Below are 15,210 nucleotides of genomic sequence, written 5' to 3' on the forward strand. Positions count from 1 at the left end.
CCCATTGCTCGTCACGGCGAAGCTGTTTCTCAGTTATTTGGGTCCTAGTCTGAGACACTGGAGAAGCATTTTGAGTTTCATGCTCTATGCTGCTTCCTGCGCGTGGGTGGGCCAGATAAGGGCCAGATAAGTTAAATTATCCAACAATGCAGGCAAACAAAAATCCAGGCATCCTGGGCCAGACCCAGAAATATTTAGGTGCCTAATTTATGACAGGTCTTAATCTTATGTTCTCATGCAAGCCCAGATTGCGGTGCAACCTTTGAGAGCTCAGTGTCAGGAGCGGCCTCTCCAGCAGCTGCTGGGAGAGACAGAGCTGAAACATTCCCAACATAGCACATGCTCAGAAGCGCCTGGAGGCAGAAAGGAGCAAACCCACCTGCTGGCACTCCGCGATTCCGCTGATGGTGCCCTTGGTATCACACTTGCAACCTGGAGAGTGGGAGATTAACAAGAAAGCCAGAAGATCAATCAGGCCCTGAGAAGCTCCCTGATGGGGGACAGTACCCACCACGCTAGAGGACACCAGCTGGGATAAGAGGAGCTGGGAACTGGTCAAGTAAGAGGGTAGCACTGCACAAGGGCTGCCTGTTCATTTTGTACAGTTACTGTTGAGAACACAACTACCAAAGACATTTGCCTTTTCTGCACAATTGGCCATGAAAAATGAAGTGTGCAAAGTCTGCAGGGAGGGCTGAGAATGACACAACTACGTTGCACGAGCCCTGTGTTTCATCCCAAGTAAAAAGCTCCAGGCTCTTTGCTCTCTTCAGGTGGGGGTTACCCAGACCACTCCAGCTTTGACATGTCACTTCAGGGTGAAGAAGGAAGGAAGGGTATCACTTCCATCCAGCAGTGATGGTCCCCACTGGCTTGGGTTTGGGTCTTGTGCCATTACAACACGGAGGGGACTTTCTGGGGCCATGCAAATGCCATTTCCTTACTCATGCAGCCATAGGGGTTCTCTGGAGTCAGGTTCCAGTATAAGGGCTTGCATCTGTCACAAGATGGGCCTTCAACATACGCCCGACACGCACAGGAGCCCTGGGGAAAGGGAGAGGGAGAAAAGAACAGGTGAGAATTTGCGGCACAGTGGCTGAACGTGGTGTCTGCTACTCTGGTGTGGGTGATGACTGTTTTCAGGCTGTGCTTAAGGAAGGACTTGGGCTGAAGTGAGTAAAAGGGGATCACACAAAAATGACCTGCAGGGGTTGGTGGGTTCATTTGATACTCACCGGGGACAGCGAGGGATCTGCAGTCACCAACCCTGCTGGGTTACAGGAGCCCACTAGAAAAGAGAGGTACAAGGAGGAATTTATGAAGAGATAGCTCACACCCCAGCTGTTCCTAAAGGGCGTTCCTTCTTCCCCTGCAAAGCTCTTGGGGGATAATAAGCCAATTCCAACCCAAACTATTCTATGATTTACCAGCACCGCACTGCTATGTCCCAAGACACCAGAGTCCCTCCGCATCAGGAAGGAGAAGAGGGCTACCTTCGCAGTGTGGAAATCCATAGGCGCCCGGCATGCAGCTATCGCAGCGCAGTCCCGTCACTTTGGGCCGGCAGCTGCACTGCCCTGTCTCCTGGTCGCAGGTGCTGTGCAGAGAGCCCTCCCGGGAGCACTGGCAAGCTGTGAAAGAGGGGAGAGCAACTGCTGGAGCTGCAGGGCACAGGGACTCCTGCATTCAAGGCTTCCCACCAGCAACCTCTTTTGCCTGCCTGACCTTCACCACCATCGAAGCAGCCAGAAACATGGGTTATAAATAACATACAGAGTCATTCTTTGCTTTTGGTTAAAAAGAATCCCATCTTTTAAGAAAAACAATAGAAGCTGCAATGTTTACCACACCTATTCATGTACATTTATGTATATTTTGGAAGACAGGGAGAGTTTTGGTTAAGGAAAAGGGGAATATGTGATCTCATCCCCAAAAGATCGCAACTAGTGACAGGTCAGACCCTACAAAAGCCCATTTGCACCCAAACACCCAAGAGCAGCATTTGGTCATCAGGGTCTGCCTTGTGGACATTGTGCACGGGCAGCAGGCCAGCAACAGAGTCATGGCACTGCCAGCAGCCAAGGGCAAGGGCAGGGCAATGGCTCTGCGGCTTCCTGCGTGACCTGCCTCCTGCGGACACACGTAGAGATCCTGCTGCCCTATCAAATGAAAGGTCAGCAAGCTGCCAGGGAGCTGCCCATGCCCTCCTCACCCAGCCAGCACTCCTCAAATCCTTGTCAAAGGGTATGTTTTAGGCTGACACCTCCAGACTAGGTAATAGCAAAATATTGCTCATAAAACAACAGATTAAAAAAAAGAATAAAATCAGGTTCTCCTCTTCTGTCCTTGCTGTGACTCCTCTACAGCTCTGCGATTTGGACACTGCTTTATGAGACAGGATAAAAAAAAAAAGTGACTACTGAACTCCTGTGAGACCATTTCATCTATGCCTCCAGCCTCTTCAAAGGCATATTGCCGGCATCAGCATTTGCAAGCAGTGCTCTGCCAGCTGGCCGTGGCTCAGGCATCTACATTTAGTATGGTGCAAGAGGGTGATGATGCTCTTCTGTTGCTTCAGGGAAATTGTATCACAGATTATTTTTTAATGAGCAGTAAATTCTTGCTGGGAGACATAAGAGTACATCTGGCTTCCACTCGGACTGCTGACAGGGAGGGAGATGGGGACACTCTGCCCAGGGCTGCGGAGGGCTACTCAGAGTATCTGGGGCCACAGGCATTGCTCAGCCCTGGCACCTGCAGCTCTGCTCCAGGAGCAATGCACTGCCTTGGACCTGTATGCAAAGCTCTGACTGTGCCAGCAGACACCTTGAATTTGGGGCCGACATGAAACACCAAATCCTGATTCTCACTGTTCACCCTGTTGTACAACCATACTCCTATTGGCTTCAGTACAGTTGCTCCTCCTGTGCATTGGCATGAACCACGGTGGAGTAAGCCCTGAAGAGGCCGGATGTGTCATGTGAGCCACATCCGAGCACCTCATGGCACCAGGTATAATCTGAACATGTGGTTTGGGACTTTGTTTACACTCCTCAGAGCCCTGTTCTCTCTGGCTGCAGGCACTCAAGCCTGAGGACAGGCAGATGCAATTCAGCATGTTTTGTGTGCATCGGCAATGCACACAATGCTTTTGGAGAGACAGTCTGAACCACAGCTGCTCCCCAAGTCATACTCTGTAGGTCTGTTTCTTAATAGGTCACTGGATTAGAGGCTGTACGTCCAGACTGGGTTTTACTTCCAAACTGAGCAGGCAGACCCAAGCTCCTGCTGTTAGTGCCAGTGAATGAACTGGGGGAGACAAGCCGCACAGCCTTTGGGGAAGCATTTCTTCAAGGTGTTTACTCATTATAGAACACGCCTGTCAGACGAGATAGCCAGGTGAACTATGCACAAGAAAACTGACTGCTGCTGCAAGAGCCAACTATATTCATATACAAACCTGGGAGACAGGTTATGGAAAGGAAAACCATTACAAAGGCAGCAGCAATACCTACTCCCTTCCCTTCCCTGAGATCTGGCGGTGGTTACTCACGTGTGCAGCTGGGGTACCCGTAGAAGCCTAGGGCACACTGGTTGCAGGTGTGTCCTGCAAAATTCATGTGGCATCGGCACTGGCCAGCTGGGCTGCAGTTGTTGTCCACTGCACCCCGGGAATCGCAGGAGCAAGCTGTAAAAGCAGGACTCTTAATAGTCTGATGAAAGGTGCAACCCATGGCCAGCTGCTGCTGGTCTGAATTGTCATTCAGCCCCACAGGAATTAACCATTTCCATCAGAACGAAATTAATTTCTTATTCCCCTGGAAAGACAGGCAGTATTTTCAGCTACAGTTATGGCCATAACAGGAAAATGCCACCGAGCGTTTTTTACAGCCCATTCAACATTCCTCAGCAGTTTAGTAGGATAATGCACTAAAAAGACAGACAAAAAAAGGCATAAGCGGAGACACCAGGTCACAGCAGGGCTGTGATGAGGAAGTGTGACCGATAAAAAGTGCTTTGTCTTCCAGGCTTTGGCATGATCCGTGACCTCCAGAACAAGACTGCCAAATTCAGTGCAAACCACAGGGGTTTTGATTTTGAGAAACACCAAAGCCTTGCAAAAATAGGCATGTTTTTCAGAAGGTGACAGACCAGCAGGAACTGAACATTAATGTCCTCACCATAGCAGTGGGGGTAGGAGTGGTGCCCAGGACTGCACTGCTCACACTGCGGCCCAGCGAACTCAGGTCTGCAGAAACACCTCCCGACGGAGTCGCAGCCTCCCGGCAGCGTCCCGACCGCGCTGCAGCCACATACTGCAACAGAAAGAAACTGTTTGCCCTGTGCTAGGAGCATGGGGCAAAGCTCATGGCAATGTTTTTGGGTTTTTTTATTCTGAGGTTCTCAGGTGGGCATTTAGGTGCTTCTCTAAGGATCCAAACTGTCGATCTCTGCCCCTTCCACATATCCTCCAAAACACTGACAAAACCACTTCCCAGTCCTCCTTCAAAACCCTGCCAGAAGACTCTGGCTTTGTGCGTGCCCACCCAGGCCCATGGGAGGACAGATACGCACGCTGGCACAGAGGGTAGTTGAAGTAGCCGGGAGCACACTGGTTACACAAGTGCCCTTCAAATCCCGTTCGACACAGACACTGCCCTGTCTCGCTGTCACAGGTGCCATCGTACTGACCGGGGCCGGAGCACTGGCAGGCTGGAAAGCAACAAGGGCACTAGTAAATAAACAGCTGCTTTGTCTTTCCCCTTCCCAGGAAAGGAAGCAGAGTGCCTGTTCCTCTGGGGTAGAAATGCAGTCGCTGGAGAAACCATGGGGGACACAGCTGACAGCAAGCATGCCTGGCCCATAGCTCACATCCATAGGGAATTTCTCAACAGCCCCCCGCAGGCTGGGAGGATGCTGGAGGGTCAGAGCTGGGTGGAAAATACCAGCAAAAGTCATGGGAATTTGTCACTTGGAAGTGGGGCTGGGGAATTCCTCCTCCCCAGCCCGAGTGGAGGACGGGGAGAGGCACACTCCCCCCAGCAGGGAGGCAAGCAGGGCGAGCTTGGGGCCGTAACCCCGAGTCACTCACGCTGGCAGCTGGGTCCGTAGTGGCCTGGGGCGCACTGGTCACAGTGTGTTCCCTGGAAATTGGGTTTGCACACGCACATCCCCACCCGAGGGTCTTTGCGACAGGCATTGCCTTCTGTCCCACCGGCGTAGCAATCGCAGTCTGGAGTGGGGGCACACAATAAACACCACCACACATGGCTGTCAGTTCACCTCTGCTGCTGGGCAGAGGTCCCATAAGGACAGGGAAGGAGTTGCCATGAGAAGAAACAGCTAAAGCATTTGTCTCCTAACAGCTTTCCCACCAGCTGCCAATGTTTTAACCAAACCCTGCTCAGGCAACCAGCACACCCGGCTCGTGGGGTCGCAGGGTGGTTGGGAGACCTCAGCCTCACGCACACGTGCAAGGTGCTGGACAGGCAGCACAGCAACGCAAAGGCTGCTTGCACAAGCCCAGACAGGGCTGATTTTGTGCAGTGCTGCCCAAGAGCTGTGTGGGAATAACCAAAGCTTTTGGCTAAGTAGGGTGGGGTTTGGGGTTTCTCTCTGCTCACTCCATGCTCAGCTGCATCTGAGACATACCCACTGCCAGAGCAGGCAGTGCTGGGCCAGCAGCGCTGAGGAACCGGGGCCAGCCCTGCCCAGGGCAGCAGTGTGGGGTGCTAGGCTGGGAGAGGGAAAGGCAAAAATCACCCAAGAACCAGAGGGAGGGGGAGGCAGGGAAATGAGAAGGGAAGTGAGAAATTCCAGCTCAGGAAAGAAAAACCTGCCTGGAAGATACAGAGTTTAAAATATCAGAAGGAAGGAAAAGGTTATCTGAAGCGCACTGGGGAGCATGAGACAGAGGAGGATTTGGTGGGAAAAAGAGATGAAAAAAAAGCACAAGAGAGGAGATGAACTGAGAAGAGTGACCATCAGAGAAGAGGGAGGTGGAGGGGAGCAGGGATGAGGGCATAGGTGAGCTTTCAAAACAACAGAGAAAGCGAGACGGAGCGAGCGGCCGCCTGTGCACGCTTCCCAGGCTCCCGCAGCAGTGCCACCCGCAGCTTCGTGCAGAGGGGGCCATCGGCACGGACACGCTGTGCTGTCCACCACATGGAAAACACGGGGCATGCAGGTGTGGCAGAAGGACAGGCTTGTATCTAAACCCAGAGGCCGAGATTTAGGAGAATCCAGCTCAGCCACAGCCCCTCTGTGGTCTTGCGAGGGCTCCTTAAAGGGAGGCCAGAAGGGATGTACCCACACGGCCTAGACCCCAGAAAAATGCACACAATCACATGGTCACTCTGGGCTAGTTTCCCTGTCTATAAAAAGGGGATCATAAAACTTCCTTTCCCCACCCCTCAGCTGCCTCCTCTCAGAACCACTCTGTCAGGGCTGTCTCTTAAAACATATGTGCCCAGTAAGCTCAAGACCTGATCTTGCATTGGGTGGTGAGATATAAGAGCAATAATAGCATGGTGATTGCCCAAGCAGCAAGGAAAATTGCACTGCTTACTTATTATCTGTCCCGCAGGGAGCACTTGTTCTCCAGTATCGTTGTGAGCGAAAGCTGGAACGGCTATGCAGAAAAAGAGACATTGCACAGGTCATCACACACACTCAAAGAAATCCTGTCGGGATATCAATAGGTTGACAGTCCCAAAGCTGAACAGGCTAAATGAAAACGTGGAACATGGAACAAAGTGCAGACATGCCACTAAACAAAGATCCATTACAACCATTTTAACCTGGGCTCTGGAAAGATGTCTTTCACCGAAAGTGAGAGATGAGACTCCAGCCAAATGGGAAACTCCCATTGACTCCAGAAAGCCACGTTCAGTCCAGCTCAGTTCTGGTCCAGCTTCCACTGAAGATAAATGTGGGCTTGTTCCCACCTGCAGGAACTCTTCCTGGGACAGGAGTGCCACGTGGCACAGCGGAAGGGCACATGGGGAGCAGCCCCAACTGGAGCTGTTGGCTCTTCCTGCACCCACTGAACCTGTAGGGTCCCAGACCTGGCCCCTTCACAGCCCCGCACCCCCCACTTACGGTAGCAGTGAGGGAAGTTGAGGTATCCCTCGGCACAGGCATCACAATGCTCCCCGGTGTAATTGGGCTTGCAGTAACAGCGGCCGGTCAGGTCCTCGCAGGTGCCATCGGTGAAGTCAGACTCACAGTTACAGCCTGCAGAGAGGGACGAGCCGGCAGTGGCTGGCACCAGCTGAAACCCTTGGCCAGCCATGAACACAACAGCAACACCAGTGCGATACACAGCCTCTATAAGAGACCCTGCCATCTGCTGTAAATTTTCTCAAAAAATAAAAAGTGCAATTTTGCCTCTTCAAAAGGTGTCTGTCTGGCTAAGAGGAACTGCTCCCACTGTACTTGTCCCAAGTAAAGCAGCACAGCCCCAACTTGCTTCTCTGGGAGACCCCAATTTCGCCGGAGAGGTGGCAGTGGTATGCTAACGCAAGGACGCAGTGCAGAACAGCTGATGTGTCACAGCTACCAGACCAAACTGGGCTCCTCAGCAATACAGATGTAACCCAGTGCTGCCTACAAATGCCTGTCTTGGCATATGGAGAGCAATGGTCTGCAAGTGCCAGCTGAAAGGACACAGAGATGACAGCTAAGACTGGACTGCCCTGCAGGCAACAGCAGGGGTAACAATGCATTTTTAGCTCATTCCAGCCTTAGAACATGCCACCACTTCTGATTTCATGGATGCTGCAGACTGTCTGCACGTACAGATGGCTGCATGCGCACATACATTTCCATGGGCAACGCCTGCTGCAGCAGGAACTGCCCACACAGTCACATCTCTTATCGTGCTGGACTCCTTACACCAGAAAAATCTCTCAGCCCAATCCTTCAGACCACTCTCCCCAGTGTCATCAAGTCCAAGCAGGCATCTACAGCCTGCAGAGGAAATCACACTCACGATAGCAAATGTATGGAGAGTCGATCGGGTGGTCAGGGGACCGGTAGTATCCAGGGATGCACCTCTCGCAGTTAATGCCAGTGGTGTGATGCTGAAAGACAGTGGGTTAGAGGGGCATCAGTTCCTCTGCCCTCAGGTTTCATGTTCATCTGCTGGATTTACTAACAGCTTCAGGATCCAGAGGGAGCAACTCAGAAGTGTCAGCACAGAGAAGACCTAAATCTGCTCAAAATTCCACATACACCAATTTGAAAACAAAGCATTTCCTGCAAACTGTGTATCCTCCCGTAAGCCCAGTCTGAGCTTCAGGTTCATATCTGACCTCAAGCCTATTTCACTTGCTTCAGGTGGTAAAATGTTCTGACCAGTTTGTGCTAGGAGAATGGAAGCAATCTGTTTCCTCCCAGCAAGAAAGCACAGCTAAAAGTTTCATACCACTGCATGAATTAACGAGCTCATAGTTACCTTGGGAGTGGAAGAGCTACTTTCTCACTTTCATTGGGAACTTCAGAGACCGAGAAGATTGGCATTTTGGTGGTCAGAGAGGTTGCATCCAGAGATGCACCTGTGCACTGCAAACTAGGCAGGGACTTCCCCATGTGCTCAGTACCAACCTGTCCCTCCCAATGCTCAGCTCCTCAGAAGACCTAACCCTAAAGCATCAGAATGGTAATGGTACTACCCAGGGGACAGCTAGGAACCCCAGTGCTGTTTTCATTACTGGTGCACACTCCTTTAATCTATGGCAAAGAGACTAAATTTCTAGGGAGAGACCTAATTAAGATACGAGAGGATGTGAAGGAGTTGGCGGAGCTGCCAGCAAGGCTGAACTCCAGGCTGACAGTGGAAAAACCACAAAAATCTGCAACAGCCTTTTCCATGGGAGCTCTTCAGGCCTACCTGACAGTCAATGCAAACACCTCCCCCTTCAAACTTGTCTTCGTGACTTTTGCTGGCTTTGTGACGATCCACCTCTGGGTCGTAGTAGCAGTCGTAGGCATGGCCATTGCAATTACAGGCTGAAAATATAGAGACATTAGCTAAGCCACCAGTCTATGGAGCTCCTTCAGCCACAAGCTGGATCTCAAAATGTGAACCCCTCCTTGTGGGTTTGACATTGGATGGGTTACTTTTCGATGAGGAAAGATGCCTGAATACATCTGGGGGATTACATGATCACCCAAGCTCCCAGAAGTCATGCAGTTCAAAAGCGCAGAAGCAACAACTCTAAAGTCTAGTCTGCAGCTGGAAAAACGTAGCAGGCACAAAATCGGAAGTATGTGCAGGCATGTATAGACGAGAAATTACCCAACTTTGGGGCCCCAAGTAGTCTGGTTTAGAGGGCAACATTCTCGCCTCTTTTATCCCATCCAGGATAGAGGTGAGCTGTAAAGTTCAGCACCCGGTGAGGGTGCTCTTTACAAACCCACAGGATTAAAATCCAACTGTCCTTTGCCGTCCTGCGTTTATAAGAGATCATGTGATGTAGCTATGCTCCATGCTCTGCATTCCTAGTGCAGCATAAATTCCACTGTCGGCATTTACCAAAGGTTTCTCTAGACAAATAAAGATGTCCTGTATGTAAACACATCCAAATGTAATTCATCTTGGAGACAGAATTGAGCAATGAGACTTGCCTGCACAAAGCCTTAGACACAGAGGAGCAACCGGAACATAAGCAGAATCAAAGTCCTGTATAGACCTAGTGGGCCTCCCTGTGCGAGCCTTGACTGAGCACAATTAACCACTGTGCAATCTGTCCTCTCTGCAGTGCCAGTGATCTCCACTTCACCCAGTGCCACACGCCATAAACCCCACCATTTCAGTGAATGGCTTCTGGGCACTGCAATGTCAAGGGGCTAGTGAAGCATGGTCAATCTGTGCTTTGTGCAAGAGCTGGAAAAGGAAGGAAAAACCCAACTCCAACTTACGCTGGCATTCGTTTGCGCTGTCAGCAGTGGCAGGCTTCCACGGGAACTGGTTGAAGCCGGGGCAGCAGCGATCGCAGGACCCGCCGCAGGTGTTGTGCTGGCAGTCACACTGCAGCCTGCAAGGGAGACGAACGAGGTACAGCCAAGCCTGTGGCGATGGCATGACGTGTGGGATGGGGGGCCATCGCATAACCCTGCTGTGCATAACTATCACTAGTCAGTTATACAAACGAGTGATATTTGTTAATCCAAGTATTCTGGAAAAGAGGCTTCTAAGGCATTTTCTGTTAACTTTTGAATTGCTGATATTTTTTTTCTAAGCCAAATACCAAACTTTGCTCTTCCAGTGCCATTCTCTCCCTTCCTTCTCCTCCACCATCACTCCTCTCTTCTTCACAGGGAGACAAGGATTAGAGAAAGATCAGTGTGCCACTGCCTAGCCAGCTCTACAGACAAAACGTGAAATGGTTGGAGATGGCAGTGATAGAAACCTGAGCTAAAGAAAATTACTTGGGAGGGAGTAGGATGGTGCGGGGACATGAAAATGCCCCCATCACTGTGCAGGGACAGCATGAAAGGAATAAATGATATCCCAGAGCCAGAGAGGGATGGGGCCACACGGGTCCCGTCTACTCCTCCAGGTATATCTGTGCTTGCAGAGAGGAAGGCCCTGAAATTTGAATTAAGTCTTTTAGCAGATGCTGGCCCCACGCTCCCTGTGAAATGCACCTCCTGCTTTTCTCAGCCGGCACAGGCAGGGCTGTGCTGGGTAAACAGGCGGCTCCGGAGGCGCCAGGCAAGAAATCTTGACGGTCAACTGACGGATCTCGTCCCTGCTCGACCGCAACGGTGATTCATTAACATCAGTGACATCATCTCCAAAACTTCCACTTAGCAGAAGGCGATTCCCATCCAACACAAACGCTTTCTGTTGTATTAGACTTATGGATAATACAGCATGTTCCAGCTTTTATCTGTGCAATTACTCATTTCCCCTCAGGGCCTGTCTGCCACTCCCATCTCTCCCTCCTCTGATGCTTTTCCATTCAAAAGCAGTGTTTAAAAATAAATGTAATTTTTTAAAACATTAGAAACAAATGGAGCAGTCATTCTGAGTGAAATGCAGGAGTGCACACACATCCTTCCATGGCTGCAGTGAGCTGAGTATCACGGTTTCTACCTACATGTATTTTTAAGATGTGGGACCTGCAAGTATACATACAGTGAACAGCCAGACAGAGGTAGCAGCATGGGACAGGTGAACTCATTTTAATGAAACATGGGATGATCTGAAAGTTCGGGGGAATGCAGGCAGGATCCACACTCAGCATGTTTGCTTCAGCCAGAGGGGTTGAGAGGAAGCAGGTCCTGGCCCTGCTGGCAGTCCTGCCCTTGCAGACACCATGCAACGCTTGGCCGCAGTCAGCTCTTTGAGCACTGGTGATGCCCCATCCCTACCCACATTCACAGGCTGGGCTGTGGCCAGCGGAGTCCAGGCACAAAACCAAGTCCCTGAGAGGGTGGCTGGAGTGTAAGTGGCAGAAATGAGCCCCGAAACATTCACCACGAACTTCGCTGTCCCCCTGTTTTGCAGACCCGAGGGGGAAGACTCAATGAGAGGCAAACCTTGTCCATACAACTGTAATGAAACCACCCGCAGACCTCTCACCTGGCTGACTACCACTCAGCACTTCCAAGGAAACAATTTTTTTTTTTTTTTCCCCATGGCAGCAGTTGGAGATCACGACTAACGTCCATATACATATGTGTTGAGGAAGATGGTCACTGACTGAGGGAACTTACAAACCTGCTGAGCAGTGTTAATCTCCCTGGTTGGAGGACGTGGCTCTAACCACGCACTCCAGCTCTTTAATGTTTGAGATGTTTGAAAAGCACTGGTTCAGTTCCCAGAATGCAAAAACATGGCACTCAATGAGTAAAGATGCACATTTCAGATGGAGAAGGAGCTATTTATTTAGTCTCTGCTGTCCAGAGTTAGCAACGGCCTCTCAGAGAGCTCATCTATCACGGCAGCTTTACTGCACCTTGTGCCGAGTCCATGCTGCTAATGAATTATGGACAGATGTGCATAAGCTACAATATTTACATGTTTCATTGATTGAATATATACAAGGAAGAAGAGGGAGCGGCTGTGTTCACATAGCACATATTTCCTGGTTGTCCTGCAGTAAAAAATAAAACCACTGTCTTCCCACTGGAATTGATGCTCAATAACAGAGACTATAAACAGTTTCCAGCACGCAGCTGTGTCAGAGCTGAGAGCGGCACACAAATGCTACAGCATCTGGATTTGGCCTGAACATCTTGAGTCACACAATCAAGAAAAAAAGCCCCTTCCTCTAACTGCTTCTGATTGTACCGAAGGAAAACCACCTGCAAAAGCAACTCACAGATGGCACAAATCTACTAGCACACATGGTGCTTTCACTTCCAAAATGAGAAAGAGCAAGCTAGCCCTCAGGATCCAGCAGTGGGGAAGCATCCTTGATCTTCTCCTGCAGAGGATCTCTTCAGCGGCTGCTGGCCAGCCAGGCTGCTGTTGTTTTGCTGGTTATCTTCAGCATCAGGCACAGAGGCAGCAGCTGGACTCTCCGGTTGTCTCCTCTTTCGCTTGTGGCATCCGTGATGGGGCAGTGAACCCATGGAAACAGTTGCTGTTCTCAGACTGCTGCAGAGCACTTGCAGGGTTCTCCTGAGCTCACATCAACAGCAGTTGCACGTTAACACACGATTCCTGTCTGTACTCTCCATCTGTGACGTGCCAGGTGCCCGCTGATGCTTATCTCATTGCTCGTGGGGTTTGCCAGGAGAAAGGTTTGTGCCTGATCCTGCTGGTGTTCACCTTTAACCAGAAGAACTTTCCTTTCCTCTGCTTAATTCAGCCCATTTGACCTTGGGGCATAGACAGACAGTTGTGAAAAGTGCAAAGGACCCTTGAAGAGGCTGCATCTGCTCACACACTGCAGGCCTTTGCACATACACACTCACATGGGGACCAGATGTGCTACCAACTTAACACAGCTGGATGTGCAGCCTCCATAACTTGGCACTTCATTGAAACTTTCCAAAGCTGGATAAACATGATCATTTATGGCCAGGAAGTCAGCTCATGGACATGCTCCATCACGTCCTGAAGTCTTTGCCAAGATTTCTCTCACTTCACCTCTATCAAAGTGCTCATCCTGCCTTTCTGGGCAACAGGCACAAGAAACACAGGCATGTGCAGAAGACAGAAGTTAAAACGAGAAGCAGAGACCTCCCAAGACAGGCTGAAACATAACTGGGATTTTTAATAGGGCTGGGCCAATTCACATTCCTTGTCTCCCTCTATTTGCATTTCCTTGCCCTGTTGCTGTCACATCAGCATCTGCAAAGGCAGGACATGTGCAGAGGGACACACCACACCTCCTACTCAGACAGGTGGCACATATTTCTGAAGGAATTACATGTTTCTGGCAGCTGGGGCCCATGACACAAAGGGACAGTGTGTCTGAGCCCCACCTGCCTCTGCAACGCCTCTTGTCATGCAGTGTTATGGCAGGTATCACCGTGCTGGCTCCGTGCTACGTCAGGGCAGGAGGGGTGGGATGGCTGCCCAGCAGTGCCCACTTCAGCGGGAAGGCTGGACACAGCTGCTGCTGGAGCCTTGGAGAATGGCACCGTTTCACCAATTACTCATTTTCTCAACTGAAAGCATCATATTTCTTCTGACTTCTACATGCTCCTGGGATTACTAACTGGGTACAGCAGTGCCATGAGAAGTTCTTCTATTTACCAGCATCTTTGTCCTGACATATCCCAAAGGGTTTTACAGATGTTATGCGCTGACTGTACAAAGCACCCAAGTAGGAAATGTTTCCTCCTCCAGGCAAGCGCGATCTGCTCTGGGTGAAATGCAACAGCTGCTTATGAACATGTGCTGCAATGTTAGAGCACAGTCTGGGGCCAAGAGCAAAGATGCCAAATGCATTCAAAAGAGAATGGAGAAGGGGAATTCTGGGAGGCAGAGACAGTTGTCAGCAGAAGTGCCATTGAACAAGGATCCCAACACATCTCTCCTCCCTCAATTTTCCCTCCCTTTCCCAATCCCAAGCCATTGATATACCAAAGAAATGTCAGGGCATTTCTATGTTAAAGAATCACTTTGCACCATGAGGCCTTTTTGCCCTGCTACATGGGTGTACTGTGCATCAAGCAACACCAAAGCCTACAACAAAACCAAGGAACGGTACATTCAAATATTTATGAATTTCCCTTTCAGTGAGTTAGGCACACTAATGCAGACTTGCTTTTCAATACATCTTTGTTTTAAAATTTAGCAGCTTTTAACCTTGGCTGGGACTCACTGGAATTTTATTTTAGAAGATCCAAAAGCTCTACATGATCCTGATGAGAAAGAAATATAAGCTTCCCTCGTCCAGCTGAATCTACCTATCCCTTTCATAAAGGCAACATTCAGGCTGCAAACAGATGGCTAAGAAGCAACACTTTCATGGTTTGAAGCAGCTCTTTGGCATTTCAAGTTGCCAAGGCAGATGGGAAGGGTCCCAAGAGCCAAAATGTAACTGCTTTGCATGCTCTTGTTCTTTTGCAAAGAGCAGCTGTTTAGCTACGTACATAACTAATCTATGGTTCTTATGAGTAGAACCGGACAATAAAGTCTGGTTTCTTGGAAGACCATCTACTTAGAAGAGCACTGCCCCGATTTGTAAGAAGCTACCTGGGAAGCAAAAGACTTCTCTGAACAAGTTCAGAAACCAGCCCTGGGCTTTGATGAGAAAACTCCACGTTCAACAACGGTATCAGCTTTGCATACCTACCCTCCCATTCCAGCACTCTGCTCCCACGGGGATGGCAAAGTTGTGGACAGGTAAACCAGATCAGGGAGCTGATCTGGCTGAAAAATAGTCTGACAAAACATGTAATTTTTGCTACTTTGGCAGGACCAGTTTCTGGTTCATTCTCAAGGCAAACAACAGTGCTGGCACAGTTACAAGCTTGGGACAGAACATAACTCACGCTGGCATCTTTCATTCTTAGTGTAACAACTCAAATGCCTTCACACAGAACTGAGACTTCGAAAAACATACCTGTAAGGGTCATTAGGGTCTTTAGCATCACAGACGTCTGCATGGCCATGGCAGACACAGCGCCCTCCAATGCTGATATCTTTGATGCTGTAGTAGTACTGGAAAGCACAAGAAAGTTTGGCCCTTAATGTCTTTACAAATAAGCTTCACAACCACCCTACTCAGAATTCAGCAG

The 15,210-nt window shown here is 50.0% G+C and overlaps 1 protein-coding gene across 1 annotated transcript in view; it reads right to left on the minus strand.

Annotated features, from left to right (window-relative positions):
• LAMA5 (laminin, alpha 5) overlaps positions 1-15,210 on the minus strand; it is an 88,891-nt gene that overhangs the window by 32,273 nt on the left and 41,408 nt on the right. Inside the window, 14 exon segments of the mRNA XM_010286891.1 lie at positions 380-432; positions 945-1,044; positions 1,236-1,288; positions 1,494-1,631; positions 3,554-3,688; positions 4,182-4,316; positions 4,576-4,713; positions 5,093-5,233; positions 6,569-6,631; positions 7,102-7,236; positions 7,994-8,084; positions 8,894-9,012; positions 9,925-10,040; positions 15,036-15,133. Of these exon segments, the coding sequence (XP_010285193.1) occupies positions 380-432; positions 945-1,044; positions 1,236-1,288; positions 1,494-1,631; positions 3,554-3,688; positions 4,182-4,316; positions 4,576-4,713; positions 5,093-5,233; positions 6,569-6,631; positions 7,102-7,236; positions 7,994-8,084; positions 8,894-9,012; positions 9,925-10,040; positions 15,036-15,133 (1,515 nt within the window).

Source organism: Phaethon lepturus, unplaced genomic scaffold, assembly GCF_000687285.1.
Source record: "Phaethon lepturus isolate BGI_N335 unplaced genomic scaffold, ASM68728v1 scaffold17385, whole genome shotgun sequence".
NCBI classification, from domain to species: domain Eukaryota; kingdom Metazoa; phylum Chordata; class Aves; order Phaethontiformes; family Phaethontidae; genus Phaethon; species Phaethon lepturus.